The sequence below is a fragment of the Podarcis liolepis genome, assembly GCF_965112155.1.
Source record: "Podarcis liolepis genome assembly, chromosome: 10".
NCBI lineage: Eukaryota > Metazoa > Chordata > Lepidosauria > Squamata > Lacertidae > Podarcis > Podarcis liolepis.
Window position 1 is genome coordinate 58398803 of NC_139562.1, and position 18352 is coordinate 58417154.

An 18352-nucleotide genomic window follows, 5' to 3' on the forward strand; every position below is an offset into this window, starting at 1 on the left:
GCTCTACAGAGCAGACACACCTGTACCTGCTTCTCACATGCACACAGACACTCCACATGTGAACAGCCACACAAAGATTTCTCCTCTCTTTGCCATGCATACTTCCCCCTCCCTCAACCCCTCTTTTCTACAGGCCTTGCATACACACAGACCACACATACAGCTCTACCCCTCTCTGACCAAATTCACCCCTCCCTCTCTTTCACAGGCCACACATGCATAGAGACCACAGATACAGACCCCCTTCCTCTTCTCTCTCATACACACATGCACGTACACACAGAAAGAGGCCACACATGCATCTCCCTCCCTCTCTGCCCTCCATCACCCACCCCAGCATCCTTGAATGAACACCCCCCACCCCACATACCTGTACATACAGAAAAGCGCCTCCATGGGTGAAGGAAGTACTTGCCATCAGCTCCAAATGGCTGGCGAGCAACAAACAGCTGAGCAAATCAGACAATCCCTGCTGCTCCTTTCTTACCCCAGACAAAGAGCCTCTTCATGGGAGTGAGGCAACTCCCGGCTGCCAGCTCCATATTTAGTTTAATGGATCCGTTTAATTGATCCATTTTAAAGGATATTCCACATTAATCAGGCAGGAATTGGTGTGCTTTTTTAAGTATAATCTAAGCACATACAAAATCGGAGGTGGCAGTGAGCAGCTTAAAAGCATTCTGCTTCCCTCACATAGAAAGAAATGCCTTGTATAAAATGTCGCTTGCTGTGCATACTCTTAAAAACAAAGATTGTTTTACTCCGGTTTTATTCACATTACAGCACAGTCCTATGCTCAGAAGAGTTCCACAGAATTTATTCCCAGATATGTGTGCACAGGACTGCAGCTTTAACTAACTGATTAAAAGTCATGCAATTAATTGGCTACCATTTTAAAAACTGCGCGACAGCTCTATCGGCTATCTTTATTTGAGCCTGCGGTGCACCACTAAGCATTTTTTTTATTAATGATTGCTATTTCATTAGCAGAAAAATATAGAACAAGTAGAAACCTAGAAAGTTTAATTTAAATTGTTTTTGGCTTCAAACACTGCATACTTAGTCTTTCACACCCTGTTCTCCACCCCCCCCCCAAAAAAAATAAACCTTACAAGGAATACATCTCACAATTCACTAATGAGACCTTTTAAACAGGAGCACAGAGGCCCAAGGTTGTCCAATGTTGGTTTTTCTTTTCTTTTTTTGTTGAATGTAAAGGTTTTTTTAATTGTTTTACAACATTTTACTGATTGTTTATTTGATGCATTGTATTAAGTATCAACAGCTTTGCAAGGTAATGGTCCTTAAAATGCAACAAAGAAATCTTCTAAGTAAAGAAAATTAAAATATGCATAACTTAAAAATATGGTGAGGTAGGTACCAACCAAGGAGAGGGCTGTTTTTGTGTGTGTGCGTAGTGGAAACTCAGCTATGGAGAACAGCTTCCTTGCAGAGAGGCTTGCTTGGTGCCTCTTCTGTGGCCTTTCGGCACCAAATAGAGACCTTTTCATTCATCCAGTCTTTTAAACTGTGTTTGAAACAAGGGCTGCAAGTGATTTATGCTGTCTCTGCTGTACGGAAGCTTCTGTCTTCTTTTGTTGTTGAATTGTTGGTTTTAATTGTTATATATTGCACCTCTAATGTTGTTTGTTATAAGACACCCGGGGGAATATTTATTGATGGGTGGCAATATAGATGTAATTAAATAGTAAGCAAAATAATAAATAATCGTCTGCAGGGTCACATTTTCTGTGCGCCTGAGGGAATATTTCTACCAGCGCAAGTGAAATCTAGAGCATGTCCGCCTCTTTCTCTTCTCAGAATATGAAAAACACTGCAAGCAACCAAGTAATTATAATAAAGTGAATGAAGTTATTCCTGAGGTATGTGTGCGATTCTTGTTCCAACTTGAATGCAGCTATGTTTTAAGTCCCTTTATCTGCACAGAAGTTACTTTAAGTAGGGCAAGAGGCACCCAGTACAATTGTGTGCCTCGTCTTCATTTTGTGCCTGCAACTGCTCCTAATATCTAAAGCAGTGGTTTTCAACCAAGACTGGCCTCTGCCCCTCTTTCCTTCCTTCCCTTCCTCTGATGCCCTCCTGCATCTCTGCTTCCCAAAGGCTTGCACAGCTGTTTGTTGCAGCAGCCCTGGCTACAAGCTCCCCAGACGAATGGTGACTCTGGGGCTGGCCAGGGGGTGCTGGTTGCTGAGAGCTATGGCGGCCTCAGAATAAGCAGGAGAGGGACACTAGTCAGTCCTTGCTGTTGGGAATGAACAGACAAGTGGGAGGCTGGGCAGGCAAGCAGGCAGGCACCGTGCTGGCCTTTCTTGTGCTTGCTGTGGGCAAGGCCTGCCTGGGAGCTGAGTGCCCAGCGCCAAAGGGGAGCCTTTCTGCCATGCAAGGCTGGTAGCACCCGCTGCTGGCCTCCCAAGGTAAGGTGCTGGCCTCATGTTCACCTTTGGCCTGTCTCTGTTGGACCACTAAGGCTGGGGGCATCCTCTTCCCAGGCCCCTGTGGGGCAGTGTGAGGAGGCACCTCTCTTTGGGATGGGAGGGGGAGTAGCTCAGAGACCAGAGGCAGCAGTAGTGGCTGCCCAGAGAACTTGCAAGAGGGGAAATGAGAGGAGGCTGAAGGAGCACTCCACAAGGGAGGGTGTTCCAAAAAGGGTGAGAGGCTGCTAGCTTTGCAGGCAAGGGGCGACATAACTGGTCTCCTAAGCCCCACAGGGGTGCCACAGAAAGAATGTAGTTGTCAAGGGAGATGTGGACTCAAAAAGGTTGGAAACCTCTGATCTAAAGGCACCACTGATAAGTATAATCCTAAGGATGCAACTACTTCTTGAATTAGGCCCAGCACAAGGAAAGGGGAGTGATTATAGGGCCTATATCCATTGATTTAAAAACAGTTTCTCTCCACAGGGAACTGGAAGTCCGTATGGAAGTGTTGCAGATATGGGGCATTATTGAACAGTTCAAAGTAAAGGTAAAGGGACCCCTGACCATTAGGTCCAGTCGTGACCGACTCTGGGGTTGCGGTGCTCATCTCGCTTTATTGGCCGAGGGAGCCGGCGTACAGCTTCCGGATCATGTGGCCAGCATGACTAAGCCGCTTCTGGCAAACCAGAACAGCGCACGGAAACGCCGTTTACCTTCCCGCCGGAGTGGTACCTATTTATCGGCTTGCACTTTGACCTGCTTTCGAACTGCTAGGTTGGCAGGAGCAGGGACCGAGTAACGGGAGCGCACCCCGTCACGGGGATTCGAACCACCGACCTTCTGATCGGCAAGTCCTAGGCTCTGTGGTTTAACCCACAGCGCCACCCGTGTCCCGAACAGTTCAAAAGCCAGAGCTAAATAGCAAAACTTTTAAAATGTCAGCATATCAAGCAGAGAACATGCAGCGATGTCACCAGGTTCCCATGACTCTTTGAAAGGATGCCATGACAGCCATACTGATAGAAGACAGTTGTAAGTTTGTAGTGTAGATATCTCCCCACCATATTAGTTTTTCCTCCTTCATCATCTAATTTTCCTTACCTGTTATAATGGCAGGAATCCCCCAGCCCATGACGTAGTAGAACCTCATGTGCCCAAAGTTGATGTTTCTCACTTCCGTCAGCATCCGGTAGATATGAAGCTGTTCGACGAACATCCAAGCGAAGGTGCTCATGTAGAAGTAGTGCAAAAGAATGGCTATCACCGTGCACACAAACTAGAGAAGGAAAGACGCCATGAAATTAGAATGGCTTCTGCTGAGCCACAAAATAATCTGGCACAAGAGGTGGGCTTCCGTTAGACATAAACAAGCCTCTAAACTTAGAGGTAGCCTTTAGCAATCACAACTTCCCTAATTACAGAAAGTTTATCCTAATGTACTAGTGCTCTTTTAGAAATACTTGCACAACATCTGCCTTGCCAAGCAGCCTCCTAGCCATGTACAGTTGCAATCGAAATTATTCAACCTCCATTGTAAATCAGGTTTATTATCAAAATTTACAGACCTCCAGCTGTTTGCAATGGGCAAAACAAACAAAAGCAATTGAAATAGCTCAACATGAACGGATGCTTCAAGTGGTTCCCCCAAATTCAGATGAAATTGCAATTTAGTGCTTTGTTCAAGCCTGGACAAACTGCAGCTAGCCGAAAGGGTGGTTTACTACATAGGTGGGGAACCTGTGGGCTTCCAGGTTCCAATTCCCCATCAGCCCCAGAAAGAATAGCCAATGATATGGGGTAATAGGAGTTGTAGTCCAGAAACAACTGGAGGGACACGCGCTCCCTTCCCTTGGTTAAGATCAATGACAGTTTAGGGTTTGGATGTAACTCAAAGCTGATTAATCAACAAAAGGAAGCTGAAGCTTCTGATCTCCCCCATTAAGCCATAATGGAGGAGTTGGTGGTAATATACCAGATCAAGACACCTAGGTTCATCCCTGTAACAATAAAGCCTAGCTTATCATTCCATCTGAACGCAGTCACCATCTCTTGCACTGGACTACTGGGGAAGGGTGAGTAGATTGGCACTCCTCTAATCAAGGCATTCACAAAGGAGTCGGTGAGGAATTGAACCTCCCCTGGCAGCCCTACAGATCTGCCTCACAGTTTGAGAACTATGGTTTTAGTTGCTCTGGCTAGTTCTTTAAACAAAACTAAAAATATGCCCCACAAAATAAAATAAAAAGTTTTTACTGCTCTAAACCTCTGTGTGTGTGTGTTGGCTTCTAAAAATATTAGTTTTGTACAGGTCACCATGATGAAAACTATTATTTCAGGTATGCAACAAAGAAAATATATCATTTTTTCACCCATCAATCATCCACGGATGATTGGAACCTCTCCCTGCCATGTTACTGTTGCTTTACAGAAACCTATAAAAGCTAAACCAAATGACGAGGAATTCCATTTCATGTGTGCTCCCACATTCTTTGACTTTTCATGCTCATCCGCGTGTGACTCCTTGGACAATTCTTATTCCACAAGGAAGGATTAATAGCTGCTTGAAACACAGTCACTGCTACAGTTTCAAGGAGTGGCCCTTTACTGTGCAATACGTAGCTTGCTAAAGAAAATACCTTAACAAATGGTTTAAGGAACAGAAACAAGTAGTAGTACATTGTTGTTAATTGAGGAAAAAGAGGGGCAGAAGACTGCTGTTCTCATGCTAACATAAAGGAAATTGGTTTCTGGAAATTCTGTCAAACAGAAATACGGGTTTATAAAACACAAACAGGCCCTTTGACTTGTTGAAAACGAAGGATGGACACAATAATTTTTAAAGAACAACACGCAGGAAAGATGATGCAGCTATGGTGAAGCTTGAAATCCTAAGCACAAACTAATTTCCCTGTATTAGTAGTAGAGCCTTCAACCTCTGAGACCTCCTGCTGACAGAGCAACAGTCTGCCAGGCACCAGAGATATTAGGTCAGGAAGGCAACCTAAGGCCCGGGGGCCGGGTGTGGCCCAATCGCCTTCTAAACGCGGCCTTTGGACGGTCTGGAAATCAGCATGTTTTTACATGAGTAGAAGATGTCCTTTAATTTAAAATGAATCTCTGGGTTATTTGTGGGGCATAGGAATTCGTTCATTATTTTTTTTCAAAATATAGTCCAGCCCACCACATGGTCTGAGGGACGGTGCACCGGCCCACAGCTGAAAAAGGTTGCTGACCCCTGTAGGTGGAAATAAGATGGCAGCCACTGTGCCTGGTACTTCTTTCAACTCCGAAAGATGAAGAAGAAATAGTGCCAGCCCCATTACCTTCCCAAAGCGCAAACAAAGCTTTATTCTCCCTTTTAAGGGCCTAGCGCTGAGAGGAGCAGCTATAACAGCCTCTCCCTGCTGCTTATTCCTGCCAACGTTCATCCCAAACCGCTGGTAAACGTACTGGGGGTCCTGATGGGGCGATGCTTTGGGGTGGGGTGAGACCTATCACGGGGCCTGGTAACAGGTGCTTTGACCGAACGGGACTTTCTTCCCAGTAAGCGTGCAGAGGACTGGAGCCATGAGCAATGCAGTCTTGTGCCCGCTTAACAATCTGTTAGCAGTTCTGTGTCTGCCTACGTTTGTCACAGGAACAGGGTAGGGTTCCTGCTTAAAGCCAAACCATCTGCCAAGCTTCTGCTTGTCCCAAACGGTGCTAAATTGAATGTGGGTTGGGGCCAGCGCAGCCTCAGCATCAAGCATTGCTTCTGTTTGGTTTGGTGCCCTGTTAAAAGCTAGCGTGCGAAAGGCACTGAAATTAACTCTTACCGGATTTTCTGTCTGGTTGATTCCTATCAGGAAGACTAACTCTGAGAAGAAGAGGGCAGCCACCAGGTTTTTGTGGATGCTGTGCAGGTTGGAGCGCAGGGTTCGGATCAGCACAAGGAGGACAAAGGTGAGCAGCAAAGCTACCAGTGAGATGGAGACGGTTGTGTAAGTGATAATCTTCAGGGGAAGTGCCTCGCCGTTCTGTGGAGTTAAGAAGAATCATTTTTGCTACATGCCCTTTCTAAGTGCTATATAGAAAAAAATGTTACTTGAGTTAATTTCACACACACCCAATCACATAGTGTAAGGAAGCAGGAACTGTAGTGACTCCAAAGAGTGATAAAAATGCCTTTAAAAAATGTCAGGTACCTTCAACTTACTTGATGGTTTTTCTTAGTAATAAAAAGAAAACCACAATTAAATTAGTTTCAAACCACCAAGCAAGTTTTTACTATTTTTTCCCCTCCAAATTTATAGCTTCCTGAAGTACAGTGGAACCTCGGTTGTCAAACATAATCCATTCCGGAAGACAGTTCGACTTCCAAAACGTTCAACAACCGAGGTGCAAAGGGATGTCGGCAAATTCAATTGAGAAAATTGAAAAACAGGCAGCGGAAGCTGTTTGACTTCCAAGGCATGTTCGAAAACGGAAGCATTTACTTCCGGGATTTTGGCATTCGGGTTCTGAAACGTTAGTCAATGGAGACGTTCAAGAACAGAGGTTCAACTTTATATCCGGACCAATAGGAAAGACCATCCTCTAGATTAGTAAACTCAAGTAATCCTTTTGTGAGCCTTTATGAAGATACAATCTTTCAAGAGGCAGGGGTAATTCCATGCACTGAATACTATACTATTTACAGGTACAGTGCAGATTCACTCGGCTACAGCTAACCTTGCCTGTAATCAGAATTTTGTGTAGAATCTGTGGCTTGAAATATCAGACTTTCAGGCTTACTTATTTCAATGTTTCTAGCCCTCATAGTTTTGGAGATTAGAACGCAATTTTGCCTTGCCGGAACACGATCAGCAATTGGCTCTAGGGGACACAGTCACTTACAGAAAGCTACAAAGCAATGTGAGCATATAAACATGAGTGTATATAAACTGGCCTGCAGAGACCTGAGCAACCATCTTGGCTACAAAGGCAATAAGCAGGGTTTATTGCCAGGGATCCGTAGTAAGGAATGGCCTACATTCGCACCACCCTGCAGCTTAATGTCTTCTCCTTGATCATGGGTTAGCGACAGGGCAATGTCATTTTCTCTGCATTTGGAAACATATGGGTAACTTCCGAAGCAGCTCTCAATTCTGACAAGTTGATTATTCAGCCAGGTGCAGGGCCTGTGACTTCCCTCCATCAAGATATCCAAGGACTTAAAATGGGCAAGCATGGACTGAAGTGCAGGGTAATGGTGCCCAGGCACAACTCTGCTTATATTTGGGAAGCCAAGGTTTCCTGCCCAGTTTTTATGGCTGTCTATTCAATGGCCATTTTTGTTCAGTTGGTTGTATCAGAAAGGAATAATGTCAGCTCCCAGAAGGTTTACCACGGAGCCTCCCCATCTGTAAAATGGGAGTCACAGCAGCTCCCGTCTCAAGCTTAGGGTGAATTAAAGCTGCAGAGCAACTTGGAAATTGGAAGGGTGGAAAAACTGATATTAAGGGATGGAAATTCCGGGTACTAGTTCTGTATATAATTAGCCATCCTGCCGCCTTGTATGGGCCTTCAGGGAATGTGATGGAGATGAACACATCCAACAGGAATGTGGTGGTGATGTAACTTGTTTCAGAGAAATCTACAGTGTAAGATGGTAGCAAGCAAAATAAATTAGTAAAAACAAGCAAACTAACTGTAACAGGAATTAGTGTCAAGGCATGCCGTTCTGATAAACTGGTGATTTGCCTTTCAAGATAAACACAAAACACTGATGGAGGTCTAACCAAACCTGCTTAATTTCATAACTTTAGCAAACCAAAAAAATCCCCACGAAACTGCACTTACTTCACGTTTTGAAATATCCATTAGGACAGCAAAACTGGTCATATGGTTGCACTGGCAAACAATTCGGCTCTGGCTTCTAGAGAACAGCTCACATCCCTTTGAGGACCAGCCCCCGGTTTCTCCAATTCTAATCAATGGGAAATGAAGCAAAAAAACCAAGATCCAATGACATTTGTATGACTGGCTGGCAGATGGAACTATTTCAATGACAAATTGCTATTTTCCTTAAATGGCCGTCTCTCCTTCACAGGAGGAATAACCTGCATAAATTTGGTGCTCTCCATGTCTTCCCAAGAAGGGCAGCCATGTGTTCTACCATGATAGCGCCATAAGGCAGAAACAGGTAGTAGTAGTAGTAGTAGCAGCAGCAGCAGCAGCAGCAGCAGCAGCAGCAGCAGCAGCAGTAAATACAGTGGTGCCCCGCAAGACGAATGCCTCGCAAGACGAAAAACTTGCTAGATGAAAGGGTTTTTCGGTTTTGCGTTGCTTCGCTAGACGAATTTCCCTATGGGCTTGCTTCGCAAGACGAAAACGTCTTGCACTTTTTTTTTTAAGCCGCTTGAAGAGGCGCAGTTGTGATGGACCGTGCTTCGCAAGGCAAGAAACATCGCAAGACAAAAAGACTCGCGGAACGAATTATTTTCGTCTTGCGAGGCACCAAGGTAATAATAATGATTTATTATGTATACCTTGCCCATGTGACTGGGTTGCCCCTGCCACTCTGGGCGGTTAGGGAAGCACAAGAAGCAGATGCTTAAAATAGAAAGATTGCTGCTTCTTTAAACCTTGCCTCAACATGACAAATGTCCAAATTATATGCAGGTAGCCTAAATAAACTACGTAACCCATTCTTACTACTTTATTAGGCTTAGCTGTCTCTTTGATCTTCAAATAGTATTGAATCTTCTCTTGGTTAACACACTGCAGTAAAACTCATTATTATATGTCTCTTTCTTTATTTGATATGTGTATATTTTTATGCTCTTCTATTGACTGCATAAGTGTATAGCTAGTGAAAGAGCCTGCGTTTCCCATGCTTTCAATATGCCATTTTGATGTATGGCATATTTTTTTGCAGAGGCGGTAATAGCTGTAATCTTAGCATACAGGAATAAAGGGCATGATCCAGAAAAAAGTGGGCACTTTAGGTCTCACTGACTGCACCTGGAGAGCAAAGCATGTGCTCAAATTTCTTCTGTTGAAATTATCAAGTTCCTACTGAACTTAATAGCCTTCTTATCAAATGTATAGTTGCTGCTGCTCTTGTTCCCAGGCTGGTAAGAGACTGTCTAAAGTCAAGATCAGAAACTGATGGAATCAAAACTAAATTTGGCCCCAGAAGGAGTGCCGCTTAGCTGCCAAATTTGTCCATCAAGTGGAGAACCGGAAGGCTGTGATGGGAATTGTGTTTCTGGTAACAGACCTGCCAGCACACAACCGAGAGAGATGTGAGTTGGCACCTTGATTCTCCATCCTTTACTTCACACTCAAAATGGGCTTCCAAGAAAACTAACTGCCCACCAGGAGTCTAAAATTTACACCCATGTGAGCTGCAGAGCATTGGCACTGCAGGCAGAAGGCTCAGGTTCCGTCTCTGGCATCTGGAAGGAGCACTGGGAATGTCCCCAGTCTGAAGCCCTGCAGAGCTGCTACCAGTCCATGGAGACAATACTGATGGACCTTGATGGACCCAGTATAAGGCGGCTTCCTATGATCCTGTCACAGTTAGCAAAGATGTAGGTGACATATGACTCCCCCTTAGTTAGATGTAAAAATATCTGGACAGGAAACCTTAGCTGCACACGACATATTACTCGGCTTATAGCCAAATCAAGGGATATTTAAAAACGGTCTTAGGTATGAGCCCCATGATTTCCATCACCACTACAGCAAGTACGAAACCACGCCCCGTTCCCTCCACAGCTGTGATCCCAATGGTATTCACCTGTCTTCCAGGTGCAATTAGCAATGGAAAAAAGCTGCCATTGGCACCAATTGGATTGCAAATTGCAAGCCGGGAGCGGATTTCCATTGGGACAGTGGCTGGAGAGAGAGAGAGAGGGAAGTTCCCTGCAAGCTGCGGTCAGCATGGAAATCACACACATACCCCTTACATTTTTAAAGCCCCTGGTTTGGCTACAAGTCATGCAATTAAAATTACACGTAGGAAGGCCATTGCTGACATGGGAGCCCCAGCAGAACAACCCTCTGTTGGGCTGCGTGAGCACAACATATATCGCAGACATAGGTATTTTATGCAAGCTCCCTTTTTTTTTCTTGCAAGGAAATCCTTAGAATAAACTACAATCCCACCCATAATATGGGTTTGGAAGATGAAATATAGAGAGGTCAGAGGTCTCACAGAATCCACCACATTTCTGCCCACAGGCATGTATTTTCGATTTTTTTCATTACAACCAATGAAGATAACTAATGAGAGCAACAGCAAGTTACGATAAAGACTTGCAGGACTGCCTTTGGGCCAACTTCTTCACTTGGACAGTGCGTGCGCTGTCTCTTCGTGTGCTCCCTTTAGACTCACATGATACTTGTTACAAGACGACACACACATTTCCTCCTACTAAGCAGCCTGCCTTTATTTTAGCCAAATGCTCTGTCTGGACTTTGAGCAGAAATGTAACGGGGCATGAAAAACCTCCTCTCTCCCTCTCTCGCTCTGCACCAGGGCTAAACACTGCTCTAAGATTTACCCTTCCTGATAGAAAGTGGCAGCACGCAAGATTGTCACTGACTTCTTTCTCAGACTAGCTGTATGAAGAAGACCCATTAACATTAACAGGTCCACATGCAATAGCAACTTTCCAAAATAATACAGATTGTGAAACATACGCAGTTGAGTGGTTCCAGAACACACAGACCGGTTTTGTTCTCTCCTCTGTTTCCAGCAATGCATGATCAATCATAATGGGGCTGTCCAGAAGATTTGGTAAAGATTCCCCATCTCTGTAAATTATTGCACTGGTTATTGGGGTGTTTATGATGGGCCGATTGGGTAATCTGGAAAAAAACAAACCAGGGGAAAAACATACCATTACAGATGTGAAAACAAAGCTATAGTATTTTGCCCAGTTTCAGATGATAGCTTTCCATTGAATTTAGATGGGTGTGGTGTCAGGAAAAAGTTCAAAGGGGTAGTTCAAATGTGTAAAGGTAAAAGGTAAAGGACCACTGGATGGTTAAGTCCAGTCAAAGGCGACTATGGGGTTGTGGCGCTCATCTCGCTTTCAGGCCGAGGGAGCCAGCGTTTGTCCACAGACAGCTTTCTAGGTCATGTGGCCAGCAGGACTAAACCACTTCTGGCGCAATGGGACACCGTGACAGAAACCAGAGTGCACAGAAACGCTGTTTACCTATCTGCCATAGCGGCACCTATTTATCTACTTGCACTGGCATGTTTTTGAACTGCTAGGTTGGCAGGAGCTGGGACAGAGCAATGGGAGCTCAACCCATAGTGGGGATTCAAACCGCCAACCTTCTGATCGGCAAGTCCAAGAGGCTCAGTGCTTTAGACCACAGTGCCACCCGCTGTGTATGCTTATCACATGTATGCTTATCATGTGATGACTGCAAGAATCAAGTGATAGCTTATGCATGTTACTGAGCCATCATAAATCAGAAACCGCAGATAGAATAATAACCCGACATAACTTGAAACACAATATTTTTAAATGGAGTCAAGGTACATATTCTACTGCGAGACAATGAGTCATTAGAAATCAGGTGATGTACAAGCATGTGTGAACTTACCCTAAGAAATTTAACAGCTTCTTACCAAAATGATATCACTTTTAACATAGATTAATTAGATTATGATTTAGAACAACAGAGGCAGCCTTGTAGATGAATAGAGTTGTGGTCAATATTGGTCCCACTCAGAGTAAACCTGCTAAAATAATGGTCAGGAATAACTTAAGCCTATTAATTTCAGTGGGTCTACTCTGAGAATTAACTTTGTTAGCTACAACCTGTAAGTTTTGAAGACATCTAGTATTAAAATCGCAACACATGATTGCTCTCAGGTAGCAAGGCCTTCCCATTCCAGAACACAATAGACAAATGCTACCCAAAGCAAATGAATGAAGCTCAGTTTTACCTCAGGCTCCTTCGGTCAGGATCATAACTCTCAGGCAGAAACTGCCCCAGGGTTCGATATACAATCACGATAGCAACCGCATGCTGCGCAGTGTCCTCTGGATGCCGACGTTTTCTTTTTGCAAGCACATTTTTGTTCTTCGAAAGCTCATCTTCTATTTTAGAAGGCAATCTAAGGTTTGAAGGCTTCATCGTAGGAATGGCTGAAGATAAAACCAATGCCAAATTTTACTATCATGCTTTAAAGACCTAATTCTGAGCTTGCTAAATATGAAGTGATTTTAAAAGGACCCATTTATTTTTGCCTTATGAATATTGTAATTTACATAAAAACAAAACATGACTGGAGTCCCCCCCCTTCAGTTTTTCATATCGAGAAAATGGCCTTATGCTGAGCCAAACCTGGCATGAGTTGGTATAAATGGACATGGCGGTACTCAGTTAATGGACAGGCAGGGGGGGGGGACTGCTGCTTCTGTTTGTTGAGTGAACATTACCCATTCTCCAACCCCATATTGGGTTGTATCCAGACCTAGTCATGTTTGAAGTGGATCCGTTGGCTAGCTTAAATCCTGATTACTTCACTGGGCCTCTCCCTGGGGAGGATTTTTGTTGTGAGGTGTTGTTTCATTTTGTTCTTGTTTTTATTATGTGTGTTGAGTTTTACTTATTTATTATTATTTATTTGATTTATATACTGCCCTTCATCGTAAGATCTCAGGGCAGTTCACAAAGTAAAATACAGGATAAAAACATAAAAGTAAGTAAAACAAAACAGCAAAAAACAAAAACAAAAAAAAAACAAACCACCCCTCCTTCCCACAGACACATTTAAAAGGCTGCATTTATTCCTTGTGAACTGTCCTGAGATCTATGGATGAAGGGCTGTATTCAAATTTAACAACAACAACTGGATCCAACTGCCTTTGTCTCATAGATGATCTGAGAATTCACATTACAGGTTTCCAAACGCCTGTAGAATAAGCATCCTACCTTTTCTATCGGAAGCTCTGAACAAAGTATCAGGAAACAAAACAGACGATTCCAAATCTCTAGGATAATCTTCTTTAATCGCATCAAACCGTGGTACTTTAGCTCCCGTAAAATTAGACTTTTCAAAGATGTCAACAGCAATAACTAAACAGATAAAAAGAGCTTGCCGTAATACACATTTCTGCCACATACAAGTCAAACATCCAGTGGTGTTTTAGTAAACGTGAGGCTTTATTAGCTTTGTAAACTACATGGATGTTGAGAAGAAATCTGGATCTATTATTGTACATCATTCACACAATCTTAATAATATAAGCCTTGGCATTAAGATAAATGACTAAGGCTGCAGTGCCTTATTCTATGCTAGTCCTACTCAGAGTAAACCCATTAGTTAATATGCATTTATTTCACTGGTTCTACTCTGAGTAGAACTTAGTTGAATGCAACCCACTGAATTCAATAATAGTAATAGTAATAACAATAACAATAACAATAACAATAATAATAATAATAATAATATTTATACCCCGTCCATCTGGCTGGGTTTCCCCAGCCACTCTGGGCAGCTTACAGCACATTAAAAATTGTAAGACATTAGACATTAAAAAAATTCCCAATACAGTGTTGCCTTCAAGGAGATTGCTCTGCCAGTGCAAGCATTTCTGTTTGCCTGATGGAACAATCTCCCACTCACATTGTTCTGGGGCTTCTCCTGACCTCCCCAGACCCAAAGCCTTTTTAAAATTAATTAATCTAGCCAATGAATCAAATAAACATTGCAGGCCTAGGCCTGAAGCATTAGGAAGTCATATCTGATCAAGAATGACAGCTACTTACTCATGTTTGTGGTAACAGTTATGAAAGGTTTCATGTAGGTTTTTTTCATGTTCTTGGCTACGTTACTGAAATATTCCTCGTAGTGTTTCAGCAAGTGTGCTGCGCCCCCCTCTGTCCTCTGGATGTGTTCCCAGTGCTCTTTGGCACGAGGGTCCAGTAGAGCACTACCTGCTTTTATGATGTTCTGGGAGAAAGAAAGGGGTAAATGCTACACACAAAATGGAAGAACAATACTTCCTGTCCCCCAAAAAATGACTAATACTGTTGCTACAGGTAAACATGCAAATGAAACAATGCAGACACGTCCTGCTGTAGTCTTGCTTAAAGATATTTCACATGATCAAGATTTATAAAAGCAACAATAGAAAAATAACATAAAAACCCGGGCTCTATAAAATAGGGAAATAGCTATCTGCATTTGTTTTCAAGTGAAATGCATTTACAAGAGATTTGTCTGTTCTGTGACTTTTCCGCACGGCAGTTATTTTGGGGACTAGACGATGCATGCTTCCAGTACATCCTACTCAAAGCCTTCGCAAAGTCTCACTCTTCAGAAACACTTAAAGGATCACCGTATGCTGTGCAGTTTCCGCAGCCAGCTTTGTGATGTCTCCCTGCAGGACGTGGGTAGGACTGTGGTATGGAACACATCTGCGCTATTTCTGGAGCTAAAGTGGCGCAGCCCAAGTTTTCTCAGTTTCGGTTCAGCATTTCTTACCTCATTGAAATCCACATCCCTCGTTGCAGCTAGATCAAACCCCTGCTGTTCGCTTTCATACCGCAGCACCCTGAGCATCATCTGGTAGGCGGTCCGAATGTCATTCCCATAGAAGGAGCCCGTGTGGTTGGTGGCATTCTGGAGCACTTTGGCTATGTGCACTGACTTGTCGCCGTCCATGTTGGTCTCGTTACGGATAAGCTTTTCATTCTGAAGACCCAAAACAACAAAGGCTCCAACTTGGCAAGTAAACTCCACCTCTCTTCCATGTCAAAGGGCTTAATGGGATGCTGATTCCCCAAGTGTGTAGCTCTACATGCAGCGCAGTGAGAAACTGACTCCTGGACTTGAGCATATTGAAACACAATCTGCTCACAGCACATGCAGACTGTCACCTGATCAGGTATATGTGTGTGTTTGTGTGTGCACATCTGTATACATGTAAGAGGATACTTATGAGCCCAACACTTATTCCTGTGTTCCACCATGTGTACTGAAGGACTGTGTGAACCAGGTCTTGGTGGCCTCTGCACAATCTCAGATACAGAATCTGCACATACACAACCCAACAATCAAAAGCTTAAACTCCACCAGAGGAAATACTAATGTTCCTTCCCGGTTTACATAGTTAATGCTCTGAGCATATTCTGTGTGGCAGAGAAAAGGCACTTGCTGCTTGGTTCCAGTTTGAATAAGAGCGTTAAAAGTTTCTGTAGCAGTAGCAGCAGGCAGGACACGTGAACACTCAGAGAACTCTAAAGCGAGTAACAGTCATAGGTAAAGAATTGGGTTTTCTCTCTCTTTGTGACACACCTGTACTCCCATGTAGGAATGTGCAGTTCTCACCCTGTGGGCATAGCAGTTACTCGGCAACGATTTCCAGCGATATTAAAGGGCAACTATGACTACAACACAATGCACAAGTCAGCAGACATTCGGTTCTTCCAAAGCACCCTGTACTTACCATGATTTTCAGATCCACAAAGGCAAGGGTAGTACAGTTGAAAAGTTCGGGAGGGAGCCAGCCTTTCTCGCTGTTACAGTGACGAACAGCATTTCCTTAAAAAGAAAATGTGTTTGTGACAGAGACAATGGTTGACGGCCATATGCCACATTTAATTGATAAGAAAACTACAAATGTTTAGCTTTGGGTTATCTTAAAGAAGAGTATTTATTGTAACTTAGAAGGCAGAATGGGCAGGGACACAGAGGGGCAGATCTAGCAGATCCACAGTCAGGCCTGCCCTGTGTCCAAACATCCAGCAGAGGACTGGCCTCTGCTGGTGGAAACTCCACCAACAGAACCTGGTGGAGCGACACTTCCACTGAATCCAACTCCTACCAGCAGCACAGATCAAGGGTTAGGACTGCTGTGCCTAGAATAAAAACTTGGGTATCAGGAACTGTTAGAAATATTACAGGTGTTCTAAGGCATAATTCTCTATCAGTGACCAGAGGTTTGTCTGTCCATTATTTACCATTTAAATTACATACACATCACAATGGAAAACATGTGGTGATATTGCAGAATGAAAGAGAATGTATCAGCTATACTTTCAGTAAAAATGTTTTTTCTTTTCCCATATTGCAGGGGTGGCCAACTCCCAAGAGACTGCAATCTATTCACAGAGTTAAAAACTGGGAGTGATCTACCCCCTTTTTTGGGGTTCGGGTAAAATGTTGAGCTTTTTTTAGGGGAGCCACAGTTGTTCAGCTTCTTTGAGGGAAGCCAATGATCTACCAGTGATCTACTGCAGACGTCCAGTGATCTACCAGTGGATCACAATCTACCTGCTGGACATGCCTGCCATATTACAACCATTTCATGATTTTTAACGTTCCACCTCCCATTGTGTTATTTTTTTTTTAAAAAGGTATTCTTAATAGTTTTATGTTGATTAAACTTTCTGTCTATGCTATGCAGTTTCTTGTCTTCAGGCTCTAATAATATATTACTCTCTGTGTGTACAACAAAGTTTTAGAATCTAACTCGCCCACCCCCTGATGCTATGATAACACTTTCAACATGTTAGCGGCAGTACTTACCTGTTGATCCCTTGGGACAGGGCACTGCAGCAGGCAGCCCAAATTTGGTCTGTGGCCACCATATGCCAGCTTCAAATGCTTTGGGGCATCCATTGTAAACCACTATGTAAGGTGGAAGGGAAAGAAAACATTTCTTTTTCTGATAATATAATAGCACTTAAGTTACAACAGAAGGGATTCTGCTTCGCTGAGGACAAACATTTAGACATTCTTAGTTCTATTCTGGACTTTGAAAGGAGGAGAGGGCATTCATAAAACATGTCAATCGTCACTTTCAGTAGAAGCAAAGGATAAAGCAGCTTCTCATAAGATGCTGTAAGGTTTGTACATGCTTAAACTAGCAAGCTCATCTAAGACGTTTCTACAAGAGATGTAAAAGGAGATCTGAACAAAGCAGCGGGCAATTTGTTCTGCAGAAAAAGCCTCTGTTGGAAAGGCAGTTAGTCACAGCTATTTGGAATATTCTGTTTACATTAAATTTGCCCACTGCCAGGATTCTCTTTTCTCTGAAATTCCGTTTAACAATTTATTTTATTTATTACAGAAATCTTTCTATTGCCCTTCAATTAAAAAAATAATTATAGGGTGCTTTACATAAGAGGAAAACATAGCAAGAATTAAAATGCAGGCGAAACAAATCAAAACAACAAAAAGATGCAAAGATGAAAACGGATTTTAAGAGTCGGGGTTAAAATTAAGGCTAAAATGGTCTGGTGTTGAAGTATGTGTAGGTACCTTCACAGCCATGAACAGTAACTTCAGCAAAGGGATTATCACAGCGATTGCACTGTCGCCCAATCACTCCTGGCTTACAGGGACACTGCCCTGTTTCTAGGTCACAGGTGCGAGTGTGGGAACCAGAAGGGAAACAGTCACACGGGTAACAGCGGTCGCTGCTCTGTGGTCTGTAATGGTTTGCCTGGAAAAAGAGAGAGGCTTGAGAGGTGCTTGCAAATCAAGGATATGAGCAGTGGGTAGAATTCACACTTCAATGCGATTTAAAGATTATCTCAGGTAAAGGAACATTCATCCTCAGTAAAAGGATGCTTAAAGTTGAGCGGAGAAAACTTGCCAAACAATCTGGACCTGAGAAGGTTGGTTTCAAAATACAGAGATGCACTTCTGAAACACAGTTTCCCCTCGAGTGTGAATGACTACTTAACAGCTTTGGACAAAACAAGGGCTGTCAAGTACTCTGCATGTTTCATCCTTTTTAAATGAAATATTCCCTTTCTATGTGTGTATTGGAGGCAGAAACGTGTTCGAAGTGAACAACATTTCTGAAGTAACTACATGTTTTTACTTCAACAAATTATATACACGTGGCAAGCTGTGACTAGTTCAAGCATGTGTATGCATGTACATGCAAAAGAGCTTGTGAGAGACC

The 18352-nt window shown here is 43.3% G+C and overlaps 1 protein-coding gene across 2 annotated transcripts in view; it reads right to left on the reverse strand.

Annotated features, from left to right (window-relative positions):
• The window catches only part of CELSR1 (cadherin EGF LAG seven-pass G-type receptor 1), a 175135-nt gene that overhangs the window by 17635 nt on the left and 139148 nt on the right, over window positions 1-18352 (reverse strand). For both annotated transcript variants that reach the window (XM_083463187.1, XM_083463188.1), the window contains exons 15-25: window positions 17701-17884; window positions 16966-17067; window positions 15884-15978; window positions 14920-15129; window positions 14202-14385; window positions 13365-13508; window positions 12373-12574; window positions 11109-11276; window positions 8259-8385; window positions 6254-6454; window positions 3540-3714 (exon numbers count right to left, since the gene is read on the reverse strand). In XM_083463187.1, the coding sequence (XP_083319313.1) occupies window positions 3540-3714; window positions 6254-6454; window positions 8259-8385; window positions 11109-11276; window positions 12373-12574; window positions 13365-13508; window positions 14202-14385; window positions 14920-15129; window positions 15884-15978; window positions 16966-17067; window positions 17701-17884 (1792 nt within the window). The remainder of the gene's footprint in view (window positions 1-3539; window positions 3715-6253; window positions 6455-8258; window positions 8386-11108; window positions 11277-12372; window positions 12575-13364; window positions 13509-14201; window positions 14386-14919; window positions 15130-15883; window positions 15979-16965; window positions 17068-17700; window positions 17885-18352) is intronic.